The 20,156-nt window shown below is 47.8% G+C and overlaps 1 protein-coding gene across 4 annotated transcripts in view; it reads right to left on the bottom strand.

The window, feature by feature from the left end:
* TNRC6A (trinucleotide repeat containing adaptor 6A) overlaps positions 1-20,156 on the bottom strand; it is a 118,333-nt gene that overhangs the window by 47,754 nt on the left and 50,423 nt on the right. For 3 of the 4 annotated variants that reach the window (XM_063934751.1, XM_063934753.1, XM_063934754.1), the window contains one exon: positions 8,853-8,900. The exons of the other annotated variant lie outside the window; for it this stretch is intronic. In XM_063934751.1, coding sequence (XP_063790821.1) covers positions 8,853-8,900 — 48 coding nt within the window. The remainder of the gene's footprint in view (positions 1-8,852; positions 8,901-20,156) is intronic. 4 annotated transcript variants of the gene reach the window in all.

The raw sequence follows: 20,156 nt of genomic DNA, 5'->3' as shown, positions 1-20,156 counted from the left end.
AGGGGTCAATTCTATTCGGCAACTTAAGAATAGCGCCGGGAATTAGCTCCCGACGCTATTCAATTCAGCTGCTAGTGACCCGCAATTGTCGGGGGATGAGAGAAGAAACCCGACAAAAGTGCTGCCTCGCGGCCGGCGCGAGGCTGATTCTGTCGGGAATCAGCCTCGCGCCGGGGAGTTAAGTCGGAGAATGCCCGTTCTCCCGACAATTCAACCTGTTTAGTCGTCGAGAACGGGACATCGCCGACTTAACTGGAGCTGAATTGAATAGCGTCTGGAGCTAATTCCCGGCGCTATTCTTAAGTTGCCGAATAGAATTGACCCCATAGTCTGAGTAGCAGAGCAGAGATTGGGCACTATGTAGAACATCTCTGCCTGAAACAAAGCTGAAGGTGTTTAAAAGTTGTCTACTAGATAAAGCACTTTAGAATGGGGTGTGCTGAGGATTAAATACCAGTTTATAGATATCAAAATAATTATTAGCTTTTATATATAAAGGCACCACATGGTTTCTGTAGTGTCGAAACAAGGGGAACACAACCGACATTAAGTCATGTACATAATGCACAGCACCCTTATGCCATGTGAGGAGAGGGCACGCGAAAGGGTTGGAGTAGCCCACAAGTCACCCACAATGGGTACTTCATTCATTAGGCCGGCTGATGGACGGTCACTGTCTAAATAACCAATAACCACTGAAGAGGAAATGTACGGCCATAAAATGCAGGCAGCAGCAAGAATGAGAAAGGATACTGTGCACAGCACACACAGGACAGGTCAGACCTCACAAAGCAAACATCCTCTGTAAACATTGAATCTGCATGGTTCAAACGATCCTAAAAAAGTGACAGAAGGCGACCTGATGCCAAACCTATATGTATGTCTGTTATGATGCAATCACAAAACGGGACCAATCCCCAAATCACTTTTTTTTTGTATTTTTCAACTTAGGAAAAGTAATAAATGTAGATTTTTTTCTTTCAGGGCTTGTAATAAATGTAGATTTTTTTCTTTCAGGGCTTTGCAGAAGCATACAGAAGGATACACGCTGACTCAGCTGAAGCATACACTCAGCAGAAGATTAAACACATCTTTATTGATGACTGCTGGACAATTTGGGAGCTATAAAGAAACTGCGGTGTATGTGACTTGGCTACAGGATGCCCTATGTACACACCCACTGTAAAACGGAGGTAATCATAGAGGTGGATACTGAATACAATATGGTGCTTAGGGGGGGTATCCAATTAGTCACTACATCGCGATAAATTATCACAAATGCAAAAATGCGCTAGCCTATTAGCGGTGATAAGTTATCGGTGATAAATCTCAACAGGGTTTATCGCAGATTTCTCTTCACCATCTCCAAGCAGGTGATAAGTAGTGCAGGATCCCTATTTTAAGTAAAAAAATATTCGGATTTAGTTCTGAACCACTAGGCATCTCCATGGTAACCCCTTTGTATCATTTGGCACATGTAAGCCAGATCTCTCTCTATCCCATCAGCCTTCACCAAACATCGTACAGCAACACAAATAAAAAGGCATCTAGTCACAGCAGGTATGTGACCTATACACAAATTATAGTCATGTCATTTTGGCATGACAACTACTACTGGCAAATTACCGAATAGTACAGGAGGTGGGGCATATGAGTCATGTAACTGTAATGCAATGATGTACTGTACATCTACATTATATCCCCTCTACACAGCATTTCCAAGAAGGATTTCTACATTTCCCTTAAGCAGGCCAAACACTTGATTTTCTGTCCAACTAACCAATTTGCTGGTTGCAACAAAAAAAAACTAGCAACACCGGAATACTGACAAAAATGGCCAGACAAAGGAGGGAATTAAATAGTTTTTTCGTCGGCAGCCAGCAGATTGCGCCCAACGGAGCTATTTAATTGTAGCTCCGTTCAGACACAATCAGCTTATACACCCCCCAGGGTGGTGAGCTGAAATGCTCGAAAAGTGACCCGTCTGACCGCGCAAACTACTTTTTCGTGTAGCACCCATTAATCTTAATCGGGCTTAGCCGCTTTATGTGTGATCTGTGTGGATTGAATATTGCCGGGAATTAGCTCTCAGTGCTATTCAATTCTGCATGATGTGAAGCCAGACGAGAGAATTTCTTCTTGCACCCTTCAAGGGGTGTGAGCAGAAATCTGACAAAAGTGCTGGCGCAATGCTAATTTCTGCCCTTAACAAGCCAGAAAAAGCAGCACAGGCGGCACGTAAATCAGAGAATGCTGGTTCTCGCGACAAAACACCCTGTTTAGTCCACAAGAACCGGCCATCTCCGACATAACAGCGTGCTAAATGGAACAGCACCGGGAGCTAATTCCCGGCACTAATCAATCCACACTGAATTGAATTTACCCCTTAGACGGTATTAATTCTGAATTGTTCGCGTGTCACACACAGAGGTATAATGAATCAGGTTTTCATTGAAGATAATTGCTCCCCTGCCCTTGCTGCTGTGTCCCCCCCCTCCCCCTGTCTTCCATTCACCACTAAACTGCTATAGATTTTTTATTGATAAGGATAATAAGAATTTACTTACCGATAATTCTATTTCTCGGAGTCCGTAGTGGATGCTGGGGTTCCTGAAAGGACCATGGGGAATAGCGGCTCCGCAGGAGACAGGGCACAAAAGTAAAGCTTTCCGATCAGGTGGTGTGCACTGGCTCCTCCCCCTATGACCCTCCTCCAAGCCAGTTAGGTACTGTGCCCGGACGAGCGTACACAATAAGGGAGGAATTTTGAATCCCGGGTAAGACTCATACCAGCCACACCAATCACACCGTACAACTTGTGATCAAAACCAGTTAACAGTATGATAACAGAGGAGCCTCTGAAAGATGGCTTCTTAACAATAACCCGAATTAGTTAACAATAACTATGTACAATTATTGCAGATAATCCGCACTTGGGATGGGCGCCCAGCATCCACTACGGACTCCGAGAAATAGAATTATCGGTAAGTAAATTCTTATTTTCTCTATCGTCCTAGTGGATGCTGGGGTTCCTGAAAGGACCATGGGGATTATACCAAAGCTCCCAAACGGGCGGGAGAGTGCGGATGACTCTGCAGCACCGAATGAGAGAACTCCAGGTCCTCCTTAGCCAGAGTATCAAATTTGTAAAATTTTACAAACGTGTTCTCCCCTGACCACGTAGCTGCTCGGCAAAGTTGTAATGCCGAGACCCCTCGGGCAGCCGCCCAAGATGAGCCCACCTTCCTTGTGGAGTGGGCCTTTACAGATTTAGGCTGTGGCAGGCCTGCCACAGAATGTGCAAGTTGGATTGTGCTACAGATCCAACGAGCAATCGTCTGCTTAGACGCAGGAGCACCCATCTTGTTGGGTGCATACAATATAAACAACGAGTCAGATTTTCTGACTCCAGCTGTCCTTGCAATATATATTTTTAATGCTCTGACAACGTCCAGTAACTTGGAGTCCTCCAAGTCACTTGTAGCCGCAGGCACTACAATAGGCTGGTTCAGATGAAATGCTGACACCACCTTAGGGAGAAAATGCGGACGAGTCCGCAGTTCTGCCCTGTCCGAATGGAAAATCAGATATGGGCTTTTGTAAGATAAAGCTGCCAGTTCTGACACTCTCCTGGCCGAAGCCAGGGCTAGTAACATGGTCACTTTCCATGTGAGATATTTTAAATCCACCTTTTTTAGTGGTTCAAACCAATGAGATTTTAGAAATTCCAAAACCACATTGAGATCCCACGGTGCCACTGGAGGCACCACAGGAGGCTGTATATGCAGCACTCCCTTAACAAAAGTCTGGACTTCAGGAACTGAAGCCAATTCTTTTTGAAAGAAAATCGACAGGGCCGAAATTTGAACCTTAATAGATCCCAATTTGAGACCCATAGACAATCCTGATTGCAGGAAATGTAGGAATCGACCCAGTTGAAATTCCTCCGTCGGAGCACTCCGATCCTCGCACCACGCAACATATCTTCGCCAAATGCGGTGATAGTGTTGCACGGTTACTTCCTTCCTTGCTTTAATCAAAGTAGGAATGACTTCTTCCGGCATGCCTTTTTCCTTTAGGATCCGGCGTTCAACCGCCATGCCGTCAAACGCAGCCGCGGTAAGTCTTGAAACAGACAGGGACCCTGCTGAAACAAGTCCCTCCTTAGAGGTAGAGGCCACGGATCTTCCGTGATCATCTCTTGAAGTTCCGGGTACCAAGTCCTTCTTGGCCAATCCGGAACCACTAGTATCGTTCTTACGCCTCTTTGCCGTATAATTCTCAATACTTTTGGTATGAGAGGCAGAGGAGGAAACACATACACCGACTGGTACACCCAAGGCGTTACCAGCGCGTCCACAGCTATTGCCTGCGGATCTCTTGACCTGGCGCAATACCTGTCCAGTTTTTTGTTGAGGCGAGACGCCATCATGTCCACCATTGGTCTTTCCCAACGGGTTACCAGCATGTGGAAGACTTCCGGATGAAGTCCCCACTCTCCCGGGTGAAGGTCGTGTCTGCTGAGGAAGTCTGCTTCCCAGTTGTCCACTCCCGGGATGAACACTGCTGACAGTGCTATCACATGATTCTCTGCCCAGCGAAGAATCCTTGCAGCTTCTGCCATTGCACTCCTGCTTCTTGTGCCGCCCTGTCTGTTCACATGGGCGACTGCCGTGATGTTGTCCGACTGGATCAACACCGGTTTTCCCTGAAGCAGAGGTTCTGCCTGGCTTAGAGCATTGTAGATTGCTCTTAGTTCCAGAATGTTTATGTGAAGAGACGTTTCCAGGCTCGTCCACACTCCCTGGAAGTTTCTTCCTTGTGTGACTGCTCCCCAGCCTCTCAGGCTGGCGTCCGTGGTCACCAGGATCCAATCCTGTATGCCGAATCTGCGGCCCTCCAATAGATGAGCACTCTGCAACCACCACAGAAGAGATACCCTTGTCCTTGGAGACAGGGTTATCCGCTGGTGCATCTGAAGATGCGACCCTGACCATTTGTCTAACAGATCCCTCTGGAAAATTCGTGCATGGAATCTGCCGAATGGAATTGCTTCGTAAGAAGCCACCATTTTTCCCAGGACTCTTGTGCATTGATGTACAGACACCTTTCCTGGTTTTAGGAGGTTCCTGACAAGCTCGGACAACTCCTTGGCTTTTTCCTCCGGGAGAAAAACATTTTTCTGAACCGTGTCCAGAATCATCCCTAGGAACAGCAGACGAGTTGTCGGCATTAACTGGGATTTTGGAATATTCAGAATCCAGCCGTGTTGTTTTAGCACTTCTTGAGACAGTGCTAATCCCCTCTCTAGCTGTTCTCTGGACCTTGCCCTTATTAGGAGATCGTCCAAGTATGGGATAATTAATACGCCTTTTCTTCGAAGAAGAATCATCATCTCGGCCATTACCTTTGTAAAGACCCGAGGTGCCGTGGACAATCCGAACGGCAGCGTCTGAAACTGATAGTGACAGTTTTGTACAACGAACCTGAGGTACCCCTGGTGTGAGGGGTAAATTGGAACGTGGAGGTACGCATCCTTGATGTCCAAGGACACCATAAAGTCCCCTTCTTCCAGGTTCGCTATCACTGCTCTGAGTGACTCCATTTTGAACTTGAACTTCTTTATGTACAGGTTCAAGGACTTCAGATTTAGAATAGGTCTTACCGAGCCGTCCGGCTTCGGTACCACAAATAGAGTGGAATAATACCCCTTTCCCTGTTGTAGAAGAGGTACCTTGACTATCACCTGCTGAGAGTACAGCTTGTGAATGGCTTCCAAAACCGTCTCCCTTTCGGAGGGGGACGTTGGTAAAGCAGACTTCAGGAAACGGCGAGGCGGATCTGTCTCTAGTTCCAACCTGTACCCCTGAGATATTATCTGCAGGATCCAGGGATCTACCTGCGAGTGAGCCCACTGCGCGCTGAAATGCTTGAGACGACCGCCCACCGCCCCCGAGTCCGCTTGAGAAGCCCCAGCGTCATGCTGAGGCTTTTGTAGAAGCGGGGGAGGGCTTCTGTTCCTGGGAAGGAGCTGCCTGTTGGTGTCTCTTCCCCCTTCCTCTGCCTCGTGGCAGATATGAATATCCCTTTGCTCTCTTGTTTTTAAAGGAACGAAAGGACTGCGGTTGAAAAGTCGGTGTCTTTTTCTGTTGGGGAGTAGCTTGAGGTAAAAAGGTGGATTTCCCGGCTGTAGCCGTGGCCACCAAATCTGATAGACCGACTCCAAATAACTCCTCCCCTTTATACGGCAAAACTTCCATATGCCGTTTTGAGTCCGCATCGCCTGACCACTGTCGCGTCCATAAACTTCTTCTGGCCGAAATGGACATAGCACTTACCCGTGATGCCAGTGTGCAGATATCCCTCTGTGCATCACGCATATAAAGAAATGCATCCTTTATTTGCTCTAAAGACAGTAAAACATTGTCCCTATCCAGGGTATCAATATTTTCAATCAGGGACTCTGACCAAACTACTCCAGCACTGCACATCCAGGCTGACGCTATAGCTGGTCGTAGTATAACACCTGTATGTGTGTATATACTTTTTTGGATATTTTCCATCCTCCTATCTGTTGGATCTTTAAGTGCGGCCGTCTCAGGAGAGGGTAACGCCACTTGTTTAGATAAGCGTGTGAGCGCCTTATCCACCCTAGGAGGTGTTTCCCAGCGCGCCCTAACCTCTGACGGGAAAGGGTATAAAGCTAATAACTTCTTTGAAATTAGCATCTTTTTATCGGGGGCAACCCACGCTTCATCACATACATCATTTAGTTCTTCTGATTCAGGAAAAACTATAGGTAGTTTTTTCACACCCCACATAATACCCTGTTTAGTGGTACCAGTAGTATCAGCTAAATGTAACGCCTCCTTCATTGCCAAAATCATATAACGTGTGGCCCTACTGGAAAATACGGTTGATTCGTCACCGTCGCCACTGGAATCAGTGCCTGTGTCTGGGTCTGTGTCGACCGACTGAGGCAAAGGGCGTTTTACAGCCCCTGACGGTGTTTGAGGCGCCTGGACAGGCACTAACTGATTGTCCGGCCGTCTCATGTCGACAAACGACTGCTTTAGCGTGTTGACACTATCCCGTAATTCCATAAATAAAGGCATCCATTCTGGTGTCGACCCCCTAGGAGGTGACATCCCCATATTTGGCAATTGCTCCGCCTCCACACCAATATCGTCCTCATACATGTCGACACACACGTACCGACACACAGCAGACACACAGGGAATGCTCTTAACGAAGACAGGACCCCACTAGCCCTTTGGGGAGACAGAGGGAGAGTTTGCCAGCACACACCAAAAGCGCTATATATGACAGGGATAGCCTTATAATAAGTGCTCCCTGTATAGCTGCTTTTATAATATAATTTTTGCCACTATTTTGCCCCCCCTCTCTTGTTTTACCCTGTTTCTGTAGTGCAGTGCAGGGGAGAGACCTGGGAGCCGTCCTGACTAGCGGAGCTGTGTAAGGAAAATGGCGCTGTGTGCTGAGGAGATAGGCCCCGCCCCTTTTCCGGCGGGCTCGTCTCCCGCTCTTTAGTGTATTCTGGCAGGGGTTAAATATCTCCATATAGCCCCGGAGGCTATATGTGAGGTATTTTTTAGCCAAATAGGTTTTCATTTGCCTCCCAGGGCGCTCCCCTCCCAGCGCCCTGCACCCTCAGTGACTGCCGTGTGAAGTGTGCTGAGAGGAAAATGGCGCACAGCTGCAGTGCTGTGCGCTACCTTTAGAAGACTGAGGAGTCTTCTGCCGCCGATTCTGGACCTCTTCATGTTTCAGCATCTGCAAGGGGGCCGGCGGCGAGGCTCCGGTGACCATCCAGGCTGTACCTGTGATCGTCCCTCTGGAGCTGATGTCCAGTAGCCAAGAAGCCAATCCATCCTGCACGCAGGTGAGTTCACTTCTTCTCCCCTAAGTCCCTCGTTGCAGTGATCCTGTTGCCAGCAGGATTCACTGTAAAATAAAAAACCTAAGCTAAACTTTCTCTAAGCAGCTCTTTAGGAGAGCCACCTAGATTGCACCCTTCTCGGCCGGGCACAAAAATCTAACTGGCTTGGAGGAGGGTCATAGGGGGAGGAGCCAGTGCACACCACCTGATCGGAAAGCTTTACTTTTGTGCCCTGTCTCCTGCGGAGCCGCTATTCCCCATGGTCCTTTCAGGAACCCCAGCATCCACTAGGACGATAGAGAAAATAATATTATTATAGTAAAAAGAACAGACCCAGCAACCGCCCAGGTGATTACAACTAAGTGACCGAATGACAGCCCCAATTTTAAATCAACAATTGCAGCTGCTCGCCCAGAAGGCTGCAGCAACAGCCGTGACAGCCCAACAGAGCACAGACTAGCGCCAAGTTTCAAAGTAACTTTATAGAGGAGTATAGTATGTATTAAATGTTTGCCTCCCTGTCACTATTCCAAACAGAGCTCGTAGAATAAATAGGCCCAGGACTTCACTGCAACAGGTGCTCTGAATCAGTACAGAATGCAGAGCGTGTTCCAGTTTCGCCACCATCTTAGTTTTTTTTTTTTTTTGGGGGGGGGGGGGGGGGGGGGGGGCGGGGGGAGGGTTGAGATTACAAATCTGGGAGAGGTATGCTACAGAGGGGCACAAATAAGCCAAGCTGGAATAGTCGATGTACCATTGCTTAGTGTACATATGGCAATAACATGCAGATCGGTAGCAACACACAAGCCTCAGGCAGTACATGTAAGAAGCTCCCACATGACAAGTGCAAACAGCCAAACACCAAGTCACCCATCCAGCCGGAAAAAAATAAATAAAAAAAATATATATAACATAAGCGCACAAACTGAAGAGGCTTACAAACAAAATTCACCTAGCTGATTAGGGGAGTGGCTGACCAGATCCCGAATGGGAGGCATGCCTATGGAAAAGTGAGAAATTAAAACATTATTTCTATAGCCATTTAATGCAAATAGCACAAGCACCATAAAATTAAGATTGATAGAAAATATCTATGCTGTACTAAATTACAGCAGTAGCGGTCAATATAATTGTCAAAATAACAAAAAAGGCGGAGAAAAAACCAGCAGCAAAGGATAGGTGAATAGAACAAGGTTGTCTATATTAGGATTATAAATATATCTTTTTTTTTTTTTTAATTCACAGGTTTTTACATTTCTCTGCGACATTTAAAAGGCCAACTTTACTTCTATCCCATAAAATACAGACATAACAGTGCACAAGAGATTAAGGGGTATTCATTAAGTGCTGTTTTTTTCGGCTAGCCGGAAAAAAAAAAATAGGATTTTAATACCTACCGGTAAATCCTTTTCTCTTAGTCCGTAAAGGATGCTGGGGTAACATTCAGAACCATGGGGTATAGACGGGATCCGCAGGAGACATGGGCACTTTAAGACTTTCAAAGGGAGTGAACTGGCTCCTCCCTCTATGCCCCTTCTGCAGACTCCAGTTATATGAACTGTGCCCAGGGAGATGGACATTTCGAGGAAAGGATTTATTGTTACTCCACGGTGAGCCTCTTACCAGCTCACACCTCAAGCATGCCGCAGAACGTGGCATTCAACAGAATAAAAGCCAATGGCATGAACAATAGCAGCACCATGCTGACAAGAAACGTAACACAACATGTGTGTAACAACAAGTAACAACTGCAGATACAGTACGCACTGGGACGGGCGCCCAGCATCCTCTACGGACTAAGAGAAAAGGATTTACCGGTAGGTATTAAAATCCTATTTTCTCATACGTCCTAGAGGATGCCGGGGTCACATTCAGAACCATGGGGTTATACCAAAGCTCTAGAACGGGCGGGAGAGTGCGATGACTCTGCAGCACCGAATGACCAAACGTGAGGTCATCCTCGTCCAAAGTACCAAACTTGTAAAACTCAGCCAAAGTGTTTGAACCCGACCAAGTAGTTGCTCGGCGAAGTTGCAACGCCGAGACCCCCTGGGCAGCCGCCCAGGACGAGCCCACCTTTCAAGTAGAATGGGCCTTCACCAATTTCGGAAACGGCAATCCAGCCGTGGAATGAGCATACTGAATCATAGAACAGATCCAGCGTGCAATGGTCTGCTTGGAAGCAGGACACCCAATCTTGTTGGGAGCATACAGGACAAACAGAGCCTCCGTTTTCCTAACCTGAGCCGTTCTAGCGACATAAAATTTCAAAGCTCTGACCACCTCCAGAGACTTTGACCCAACTAAGGCGACAGTATCCACTGGCACTACAATAGGCTGGTTCATGTGGAAAGATGAAACCACCTCCGGCAGAAATTTCTGACGAGTCCTCAACTCTGCTCTATCTTCATGGAAGATCAAATAAGGGCTCTTGTAAGACAAGGCCGCTAACTCAGACACCCGCCTTGCGGATGCCAAGGCCAACAGAATGACCACTGTCCAAGTGATGAATTTCAACTCCTCCTTCTGTAAAGGTTCAAACCAATGTGACTGAAGGAACTGCAACACCACGTTAAGATCCCATGGTGCCCCTGGAGGCACAAATGGAGGCTGGATGTGCAACACGCCGTTCACGAAAGTCTGAACTTCTGGAATGGAGGTCAATTGTTTTTGAAAGAAAACCGATAAGGCTGAAATCTGTACCTCAATTGAGCCCAACTGTAGGCCCGCATCCACACCTGCTCGTAGAAAATGGAGAAAACGTCCTTGAAATCCTCCCGTAGGAGCCTTCTTGGATCCAACCAAGAATCATATGTTCACCAAATACGGTGGTAATGTTTAGATGTTACTCCTGTCCTGGCCTGAAGAAGTGTGGAAATAACTTACCTGGGAATACCCTTTTTGGCTAGGATTTGGCGTTCAACCGCCATGCCGTCAAACGTAGCAGCGGTAAGTCGTGATACATGCACGGCCCCTACTGTAATAGGTCCTCGCGTAGAGGAAGAGGCCAGGTATCTCCTATGAGTAATTCCTGAAGATCTGGATACCAAGCCCTCCTTGGCCAGTCTGGGACAATGAGGATTGCTTGAACCTTTGTTCTTCTTAGGAGCTTTAGAACTTTTGGAATGAGAGGAAGTGGAGGGAATACATACACCGACTGAAACACCCATGGTGCCACCAGTGCATCCACTGCTAGTGCTTGAGGGTCCCTCGACCTGGAACAATATCTCTGAAGCTTCTTGTTTTGACGACAGGCCATCTTGACTACTTGAGGAATTCCCCAATGACTTGTCACTTCTGTGAAGACCTCTTGATGGAGGCCCCACTCTCCTGGATGGAGATCGTGACTACTGAGGAAGTCTGCTTCCCAGTTGTCCACTCCTGGAATGAAGATCGCTGACATAGCGCTTGTATGCTTTTCCCCCCAGCGGAGAACCTTTGTGGCTTCTGCCATTGCCGCTCTGCTTTATGTTCCGCCCTGGTGGTTTATGTACGCTACTGCTGTTACATTGTCCGACTGGATCAGTACGGGCAGATTGCGAAGATGTTCCGCTTGTAGAAGGCCGTTGTAAATGGCCCTTAACTCCAGAACGTTTATGTGGAGACAAGTTTCCTTGGAAGTTTTCCCCCTGTGGGACTGCTCCCCAGCCTCAGAGGCTTGCATCCGTGTTCACTAGGATCCATTCCCGACCCCAGAACCTGCGTCCCTCCAGGAGGTGAGAACTGCGCAGCCACCACAGGAATGAGATTCTGGTCGTGGAAGACCGGAATATCCTCCGGCGTATGTGTAGGTGGGATCCGGACCACTTGTCCAACAGGTTCCACTGGAACACTCTGGCATGGAACCCGCCAACTGAATGGCCTCGCAGGCCGCAAGCATCTTTTCCAGCAACCGAATGCATTGATGAATTGACATTCTTGCTGTTCTCAAAATTTGTTGGCCCAGACTCTGGATCTCCAGAGCCTTTTCCACTGGTAGAAAAAACTCTGTAGTTCTGTGTCCAGTATTATTCCCAAAAACGACAACCGCGTCGTTGGGATCCACTATGATTTTAGCAAGTGCAGGAGCCAACCATGTTGTTGAAGAACTGTCAGGGAGAGTGCAATGTTTTGCACCAACTGGAACCTGGATCTCGCCGTTATCAGGAGATCGTCCAAGTACGGGATAATTGTGACTCCATGCTAGCGAAGGAGAACCATCATTATCCCTTTTTTTTTTTAGACTGGAGATCATTGCCCTGAGAGATTCCATCTTGGATATTAATTTTTTTTTTAAGTAGAAATTGGGGGGTTTCAGATTTAGGGTTGGTCTGACCGAGCCGTCTGGCTTCGGGACCACGAAGAGGCTTGAATAAAAGCCTTCTCCCTGTTGTGACAGGGGAAACCAGGACAATGACCCGATTCTGACACAATCTTTGTACTGCGTCGCATACTACCTCCCTGTCCGGAGAATTGGTAAGGCCGATTAGAAAAATTGGTGAGGGGGAACGTCTTGAAACTCCAGATTGTACCCTTGGGACATTTTTAAAACTCACGGGTCCCGGCCCGAACGTATTCAGGACTAACTGAAGAGTTTTAGACGTGGCCCCACCGGTGTGGGCTCCCTCAAGAGAGCTCCAGCGTCATGCGGTGGATGTGGCAGAAGCAGAGGATGATTTCTGCTCCTGTGATCTTGAAGAGGCTGCGGACCTCTTCCCTCTTCTCCTTCCTCTACCTGCAAAGAAAGAGGGATCTGTACCTATTGGGCTGAAATGACTGCATCCGACAATGTGTCATCCTCCGTTGTGAGGGAACATAGGGCAAGAAGGTAGACTTCACTGCGGCAGCTGCCGAGATCAACTTAACTAGGCCGTCACCAAACCAGGCTTCACCTTCATAGGGAAGAGACTCCATTTCTTCTCGGAGTCCGCATCAGCATTCCATTGGTGAATCCACAACGCCCTCCTAGCCAAGACCACCATGGAATTGGCCCGTGAACCCGAGAGTCCTATATCCCTTGCAATCTCACGTAAGTATGCTGCAGTGTCCTTGATATGACCCAACGTAAGGAGTATCCCATCTCTCCCCAGGGTATCTATATCAGATGACAAGGTATCCGACCATTTTTGAATACAACTACTCACCCATGACATGCAATGGCAGGTCTAAATAACGTATGCGTGGACACCTAACTAGAATGTAACGTAGCTTCCTGCATACGATCCGCTGGATTAGTGACAGGGCCCCGTGCAAACCAGGGGGTGACTCCCACTTTATTCTGTCCGCGGCGGGAAAGGAATAAACAATTGGAATCCACTTGGGGATTTGAAACCCTCTTGTCAGGGCTAACCCAGACTTTCTCAAACAGAGCGTTCAGCACATGAGATGGGGGAATGTTACCACAGCCTACATTATAAAAAAATAAAAAATAAAAAAATAAGAATAAAGAAATTATATATATATATATATATATATATATATATATATATATATATATATATATATATAGATATATAGATAGATAGATAGATAGATATATAGATATATAGATAGATAGATATATAGATAGATATAGATCCCTTTGTCGGGAACAGCAGGGTTCCTCAGTGATGTTAATACGTCCTTAATATGCACTAATCATGTTTGTTTGTTTTTGGGATCTAATCAGGAAACATTCTGGTCGACATAGGAATCAGTATCCGTGTCGGTATCAGGGAGTAGGCAACTGGGTAAAAGAACATTTATACGACCCCGAGGGGTCTGAGGGAAAAAATAAGAATTTACTTACCGATAATTCTATTTCTCGTAGTCCGTAGTGGATGCTGGGGACTCCGTCAGGACCATGGGAATAGCGGCTCCGCAGGAGACAGGGCACAAAAGTAAAAGCTTTAGGATCAGGTGGTGTGCACTGGCTCCTCCCCCTATGACCCTCCTCCAAGCCTCAGTTAGGATACTGTGCCCGGACGAGCGTACACAATAAGGAAGGATTTTGAATCCCGGGTAAGACTCATACCAGCCACACCAATCACACTGTACAACCTGTGATCTGAACCCAGTTAACAGCATGATAACAGCGGAGCCTCTGAAAAGATGGCTCACAACAATAATAACCCGATTTTTGTAACAATAACTATGTACAAGTATTGCAGACAATCCGCACTTGGGATGGGCGCCCAGCATCCACTACGGACTACGAGAAATAGAATTATCGGTAAGTAAATTCTTATTTTCTCTGACGTCCTAAGTGGATGCTGGGGACTCCGTCAGGACCATGGGGATTATACCAAAGCTCCCAAACGGGCGGGAGAGTGCGGATGACTCTGCAGCACCGAATGAGAGAACTCCAGGTCCTCCTCAGCCAGGGTATCAAATTTGTAGAATTTTTCAAACGTGTTTGCCCCTGACCAAGTAGCAGCTCGGCAAAGTTGTAAAGCAGAGACCCCTCGGGCAGCCGCCCAAGATGAGCCCACCTCCCTTGTGGAATGGGCATTTACATATTTTGGCTGTGGCAGGCCTGCCACAGAATGTGCAAGCTGAATTGTACTACACATCCAACTAGCAATCGTCTGCTTAGAAGCAAGAGCACCCAGTTTGTTGGGTGCATACAGGATAACAGCAAGTCAGTTTTCCTGACTCCAGCCGTCCTGGAAACCTATATTTTCAGGGCCCTGACAACATCTAGCAACTTGGAGTCCTCCAAGTCCCTAGTAGCCGCAGGTACCACAATAAGCTGGTTCAGGTGAAACGCTGACACCACCTTAGGGAGAAACTGGGGACGAGTCCGCAGCTCTGCCCTGTCCGAATGGACAATCAGATATGGGCTTTTGTGAGACAAAGCCGCCAATTCTGACACTCGCCTGGCCGAGGCCAGGGCCAACAGCATGGTCACTTTCCATGTGAGATATTTCAAATCCACAGATTTGAGCGGTTTAAACCAATGTGATTTGAGGAATCCCAGAACTACGTTGAGATCCCACAGTGCCACTGGAGGCACAAAAGGGGGTTGTATATGCAGTACTCCCTTGACAAACTTCTGGACTTCAGGAACTGAAGCCAATTCTTTCTGGAAGAAAATCGACAGGGCCGAAATTTGAACCTTAATGGACCCCAATCTGAGGCCCATAGACACTCCTGTTTGCAGGAAATGCAGGAATCGACCGTGTTGAAATTTCTCCATGGGGGCCTTCCTGGCCTCACACCAAGCAACATATTTTCGCCAAATGCGGTGATAATGTTGTGCGGTCACCTCCTTCCTGGCTCTGACCAGGGTAGGGATGACCTCTTCCGGAATGCCTTTTTCCCTTAGGATCCGGTGTTCAACCGCCATGCCGTCAAACGCAGCCGCGGTAAGTCTTGGAACAGACATGATCCTTGCTGAAGCAAGTCCCTTCTTAGTATCTCTTGAAGTTCCGGGTACCAAGTCCTTCTTGGCCAATCCGGAGCCACGAGTATAGTTCTTACTCCTCTCCGTCTTATAATTCTCAGTACCTTGGGTATGAGAGGCAGAGGAGGGAACACATACACCGACTGGTACACCCACGGTGTTACCAGAGCGTCCCAGCTATTGCCTGAGGGTCTCTTGACCTGGCGCAATACCTGTCCAGTTTTTTGTTCAGACGGGACGCCATCATGTCCACCTTTGGTCTTTCCCAACGGTTCACAATCATGTGGAAGACTTCCAGATGAAGTCCCCACTCTCCCGGGTGGAGGTCGTTCCTGCTGAGGAAGTCTGCTTCCCAGTTGTCCACTCCCGGAATGAACACCGCTGACAGTGTTATCACATGATTTTTCGCCCAGCGAAGAATCCTTGCTGCCATTGCCCTCCTGCTTCTTGTGCCGCCCTGTCTGTTTACGTGGGCGACTGCCGTGATGTTGTCCGACTGGATCAGCACCGGTTGACTTTGAAGCAGAGGTCTTCCTAGGCTCAGAGCATTGTAAATTGCCCTTAGCTCCAGTATATTTATGTGGAGAGAAGTCTCCAGACTTGACCACACTCCTTGGAAATTTCTTCCCTGTGTGACTGCTCCCCAGCCTCTCAGGCTGGCATCCGTGGTCACCAGAACCCAGTCCTGAATGCCGAATGTGCTGCCCTCTAGTAGATGAGCACTCTGCAGCCACCACAGAAGAGACACCCTTGTCCTTGGAGACAGGATTATCCGCTGATGCATCTGAAGATGCGATCCGGACCATTCGTCCAGCAGATCCCACTGAAAAATTCTTGCGTGAAATCTGCCGAATGGAATCGCTTCGTAAGAAGCCACCATTTTTCCCAGGACTCTTGTGCCTTGATGCACTGACACTTGGCCTGGTTTTAGGAGGTTTCTGACTAGCTCGGATAACTCCCTGGCTTTCTCCTCCGGGAGAAACACCTTTTTCTGGACTGTGTCCAGAATCATCCCTAGGAACAGCAGACGTGTCGTCGGAAACAGCTGCGATTTTGGAATATTTAGAATCCACCCGTGCTGTCGTAGAACTACTTGAGATAGTGCTACTCCGACCTCCAACTGTTCTCTGGACCTTGCCCTTATCAGGAGATCGTCCAAGTAAGGGATAATTAAGACGCCTTTTCTTTGAAGAAGGATCATCATTTCGGCCATTACCTTGGAAAAGACCCGGGGTGCCGTGGACAATCCAAACGGCAGCGTCTGAAACTGATAGTGACAGTTCTGTACCACGAACCTGAGGTACCCTTGGTGAGAAGGGCAAATTGGGACATGGAGATAAGCATCCTTGATGTCCAGGGACACCATATAGTCCCCTTCTTCCTGGTTCGCTATCACTGCTCTGAGTGACTCCATCTTGATTTGAACCTTTGTATGTAAGTGTTCAAAGATTTCAGATTTAGAATAGGTCTCACCGAGCCGTCTGGCTTCAGTACCACAATATAGTGTGGAATAATACCCCTTTCCTTGTTGTAGGAGGGGTACTTTGATTATCACCTGCTGGGAATACAGCTTGTGAATTGTTTCCAATACTGCCTCCCTGTCGGAGGGAGACGTTGGTAAAGCAGACTTCAGGAACCTGCGAGGGGGAGACGTCTCGAATTTCCAATCTGTACCCCTGGGATACTACTTGTAGGATCCAGTGGTCCACTTGCGAGTGAGCCCACTGCGCGCTGAAACTCTTGAGACGACCCCCCACCGCACCTGAGTCCGCTTGTACGGCCCCAGCGTCATGCTGAGGACTTGGCAGAAGCGGTGGAGGGCTTCTGTTCCTGGGTAGGGGCTGCCTGCTGCAGTCTTCTTCCCTTTCCTCTATCCCTGGGCAGATATGACTGGCCTTTTGCCCGCTTGCCCTTATGGGGACGAAAGGACTGAGGCTGAAAAGACGGTGTCTTTTTCTGCTGAGATGTGACTTGGGGTAAAAAAGGTGGATTTTCCAGCTGTTGCCGTGGCCACCAGGTCCGATGGACCGACCCCAAATAACTCCTCCCCTTTATACGGCAATACTTCCATGTGCCGTTTGGAATCTGCATCACCTGACCACTGTCGTGTCCATAAACATCTTCTGGCAGATATGGACATCGCACTTACTCTTGATGCCAGAGTGCAAATATCCCTCTGTGCATCTCGCATATATAGAAATGCATCCTTTAAATGCTCTATAGTCAATAAAATACTGTCCCTGTCAAGGGTATCAATATTTTCAGTCAGGGAATCCGACCAAGCCACCCCAGCGCTGCACATCCAGGCTGAGGCGATCGCTGGTCGCAGTATAACACCAGTATGTGTGTATATACTTTTTAGGATATTTTCCAGCCTCCTATCAGCTGGCTCCTTGAGGGCGGCCGTATCTGGAGACGGTAACGCCACTTGTTTTGATAAGCGTGTGAGCGCCTTATCCACCCTAAGGGGTGTTTCCCAACGCGCCCTAACTTCTGGCGGGAAAGGGTATAACGCCAATAATTTTCTATCGGGGGAAACCCACGCATCATCACACACTTCATTTAATTTATCTGATTCAGGAAAAACTACAGGTAGTTTTTTCACACCCCACATAATACCCTTTTTTTGTGGTACTTGTAGTATCAGAAATATGTAACACCTCCTTCATTGCCCTTAACATGTAACGTGTGGCCCTAATGGAAAATACGTTTGTTTCTTCACCGTCGACACTGGAGTCAATGTCCGTGTCTGTGTCGACCGACTGAGGTAAATGGGCGTTTTAAAGCCCCTGACGGTGTTTGAGACGCCTGGACAGGTACTAATTGGTTTGCCGGCCGTCTCATGTCGTCAACCGACCTTGCAGCGTGTTGACATTATCACGTAATTCCCTAAATAAGCCATCCATTCCGGTGTCGACTCCCTAGAGAGTGACATCACCATTACAGGCAATTGCTCCGCCTCCTCACCAACATCGTCCTCATACATGTCGACACACACGTACCGACACACAGCACACACACAGGGAATGCTCTTATAGAGGACAGGACCCCACTAGCCCTTTGGGGAGACAGAGGGAGAGTTTGCCAGCACACACCAAAACGCTATAATTATAAAGGGACAACTTTATATAAGTGTTTTCCCTTATAGCATCTTAATATATAATAATATCGCCAAATAAGTGCCCCCCCTCTCTGTTTTAACCCTGTTTCTGTAGTGCAGTGCAGGGGAGAGCCTGGGAGCCTTCCTAGCAGCGGAGCTGTGTAGGAAAAATAAGATTTTACTTACCGATAAATCTATTTCTCGTAGTCCGTAGTGGATGCTGGGACTCCGTAAGGACCATGGGGATATAGCGGCTCCGCAGGAGACAGGGCACAATAATAAAAGCTTTAGGATCAGGTGGTGTGCACTGGCTCCTCCCCCTATGACCCTCCTCCAAGCCTCAGTTAGGATACTGTGCCCGGACGAGCGTGCATAATAAGGAAGGATATTGAATCCCGGGTAAGACTCATACCAGCCACACCAATCACACCGTACAACCTGTGATCTGAACCCAGTTAACAGTATGATAACAACGAAGGAGCCTCTGAAAAGACGGCTCACAACAAGAATAACCCGATTTTTGTAACAATAACTATGTACAAGTATTGCAGACAATCCGCACTTGGGATGGGCGCCCAGCATCCACTACGGACTACGAGAAATAGATTTATCGGTAAGTAAAATCTTATTTTCTCTGACGTCCTAGTGGATGCTGGGACTCCGTCAGGACCATGGGGATTATACCAAAGCTCCCAAACGGGCGGGAGAGTGCGGATGACCCTGCAGCACCGAATGAGAGAACTCCATGTCCTCCTCAGCCAGGGTATCAAATTTGTAGAATTTAGCAAACGTGTTTGCCCCTGACCAAGTAACTGCTCGGCAAAGTTGTAAAGCCGAGACCCCTCGGGCAGTCGCCCAAGATGAGCCCCCTTCCTTTTGGAATGGGCTTTTACAGATTTTGGCTGTGGCAGGCCTGCCACAGAATGTGTAAACTGAATTGTATTACAAATCCAGCGAGCAATCGTCTGCTTAGAAGCAGGAGCACCCATCTTGATGGGTGCATACAGGCTAAACAGCGAGTCAGATTTTCTGACTCCAGCCGTCCTGGAAACATATTTTTCAGGGCCCTGACAACGTCAAGTAACTTGGAGTCCTCCAAGTCCCTAGTACCCGCAGGTACCACAATAGGTTGGTTCATGTGAAAAACAGAAAACACCTTAAGGAGAAATTGAGGACGAGTCCTCAATTCTGCCCTGTCAGAATGAAAAATTAAGTAAGGGCTTTATATATGATAAAGCCGCCAATTCTGACACACGCCTGGCTGAAGCCAGGGCTAAAAGCATCGTCACCTTCCATGTGAGATATTTTAAGTCCACAGTGGTGAGTGGTTCAAACCAATGTGACTTTAGGAAACTCAAAACAACATTGAGATCCCAAGGTGCCACTGGGGCACAAAAGGAGGCTGTATATGCAGTACCCCTTTTACCAACATCTGAACGTCAGGCACTAAAGCCAGTTCTTTCTGGAAGAAATTCGACAGGGCCGAAATTTGAACCTTAATGGACCCTAATTTTAGGCCCATAGACAGTCCTGTTTTCAGGAAATGTAGGAAAACGACCCAGTTGGAATTCCTCTGTAGGGGCCTTCTTGGCCTCACACCACGCAACATATCTTCACCAAATGCGGTGAAAATGTTTTGCGGTTACATCCTTCCTGTCTTCGACCAGGGTAGGGATGACTTCATCTGGAATGCCCTTTCAGGATCCGGCGTTCAACCGCCATGCCGTCAAACGCGGCCGCGGTAAGTCTTGGAACAGACAAGGCCCCTGCTGGAGCAGGTCCTTTCTTAAAGG

The sequence above is a fragment of the Pseudophryne corroboree genome, chromosome 7, assembly GCF_028390025.1.
Source record: "Pseudophryne corroboree isolate aPseCor3 chromosome 7, aPseCor3.hap2, whole genome shotgun sequence".
Lineage (NCBI taxonomy): Eukaryota > Metazoa > Chordata > Amphibia > Anura > Myobatrachidae > Pseudophryne > Pseudophryne corroboree.
The sequence above is the reverse complement of the archived record's forward strand: the minus strand, read 5'-3'. Positions and strand labels throughout refer to the sequence as shown.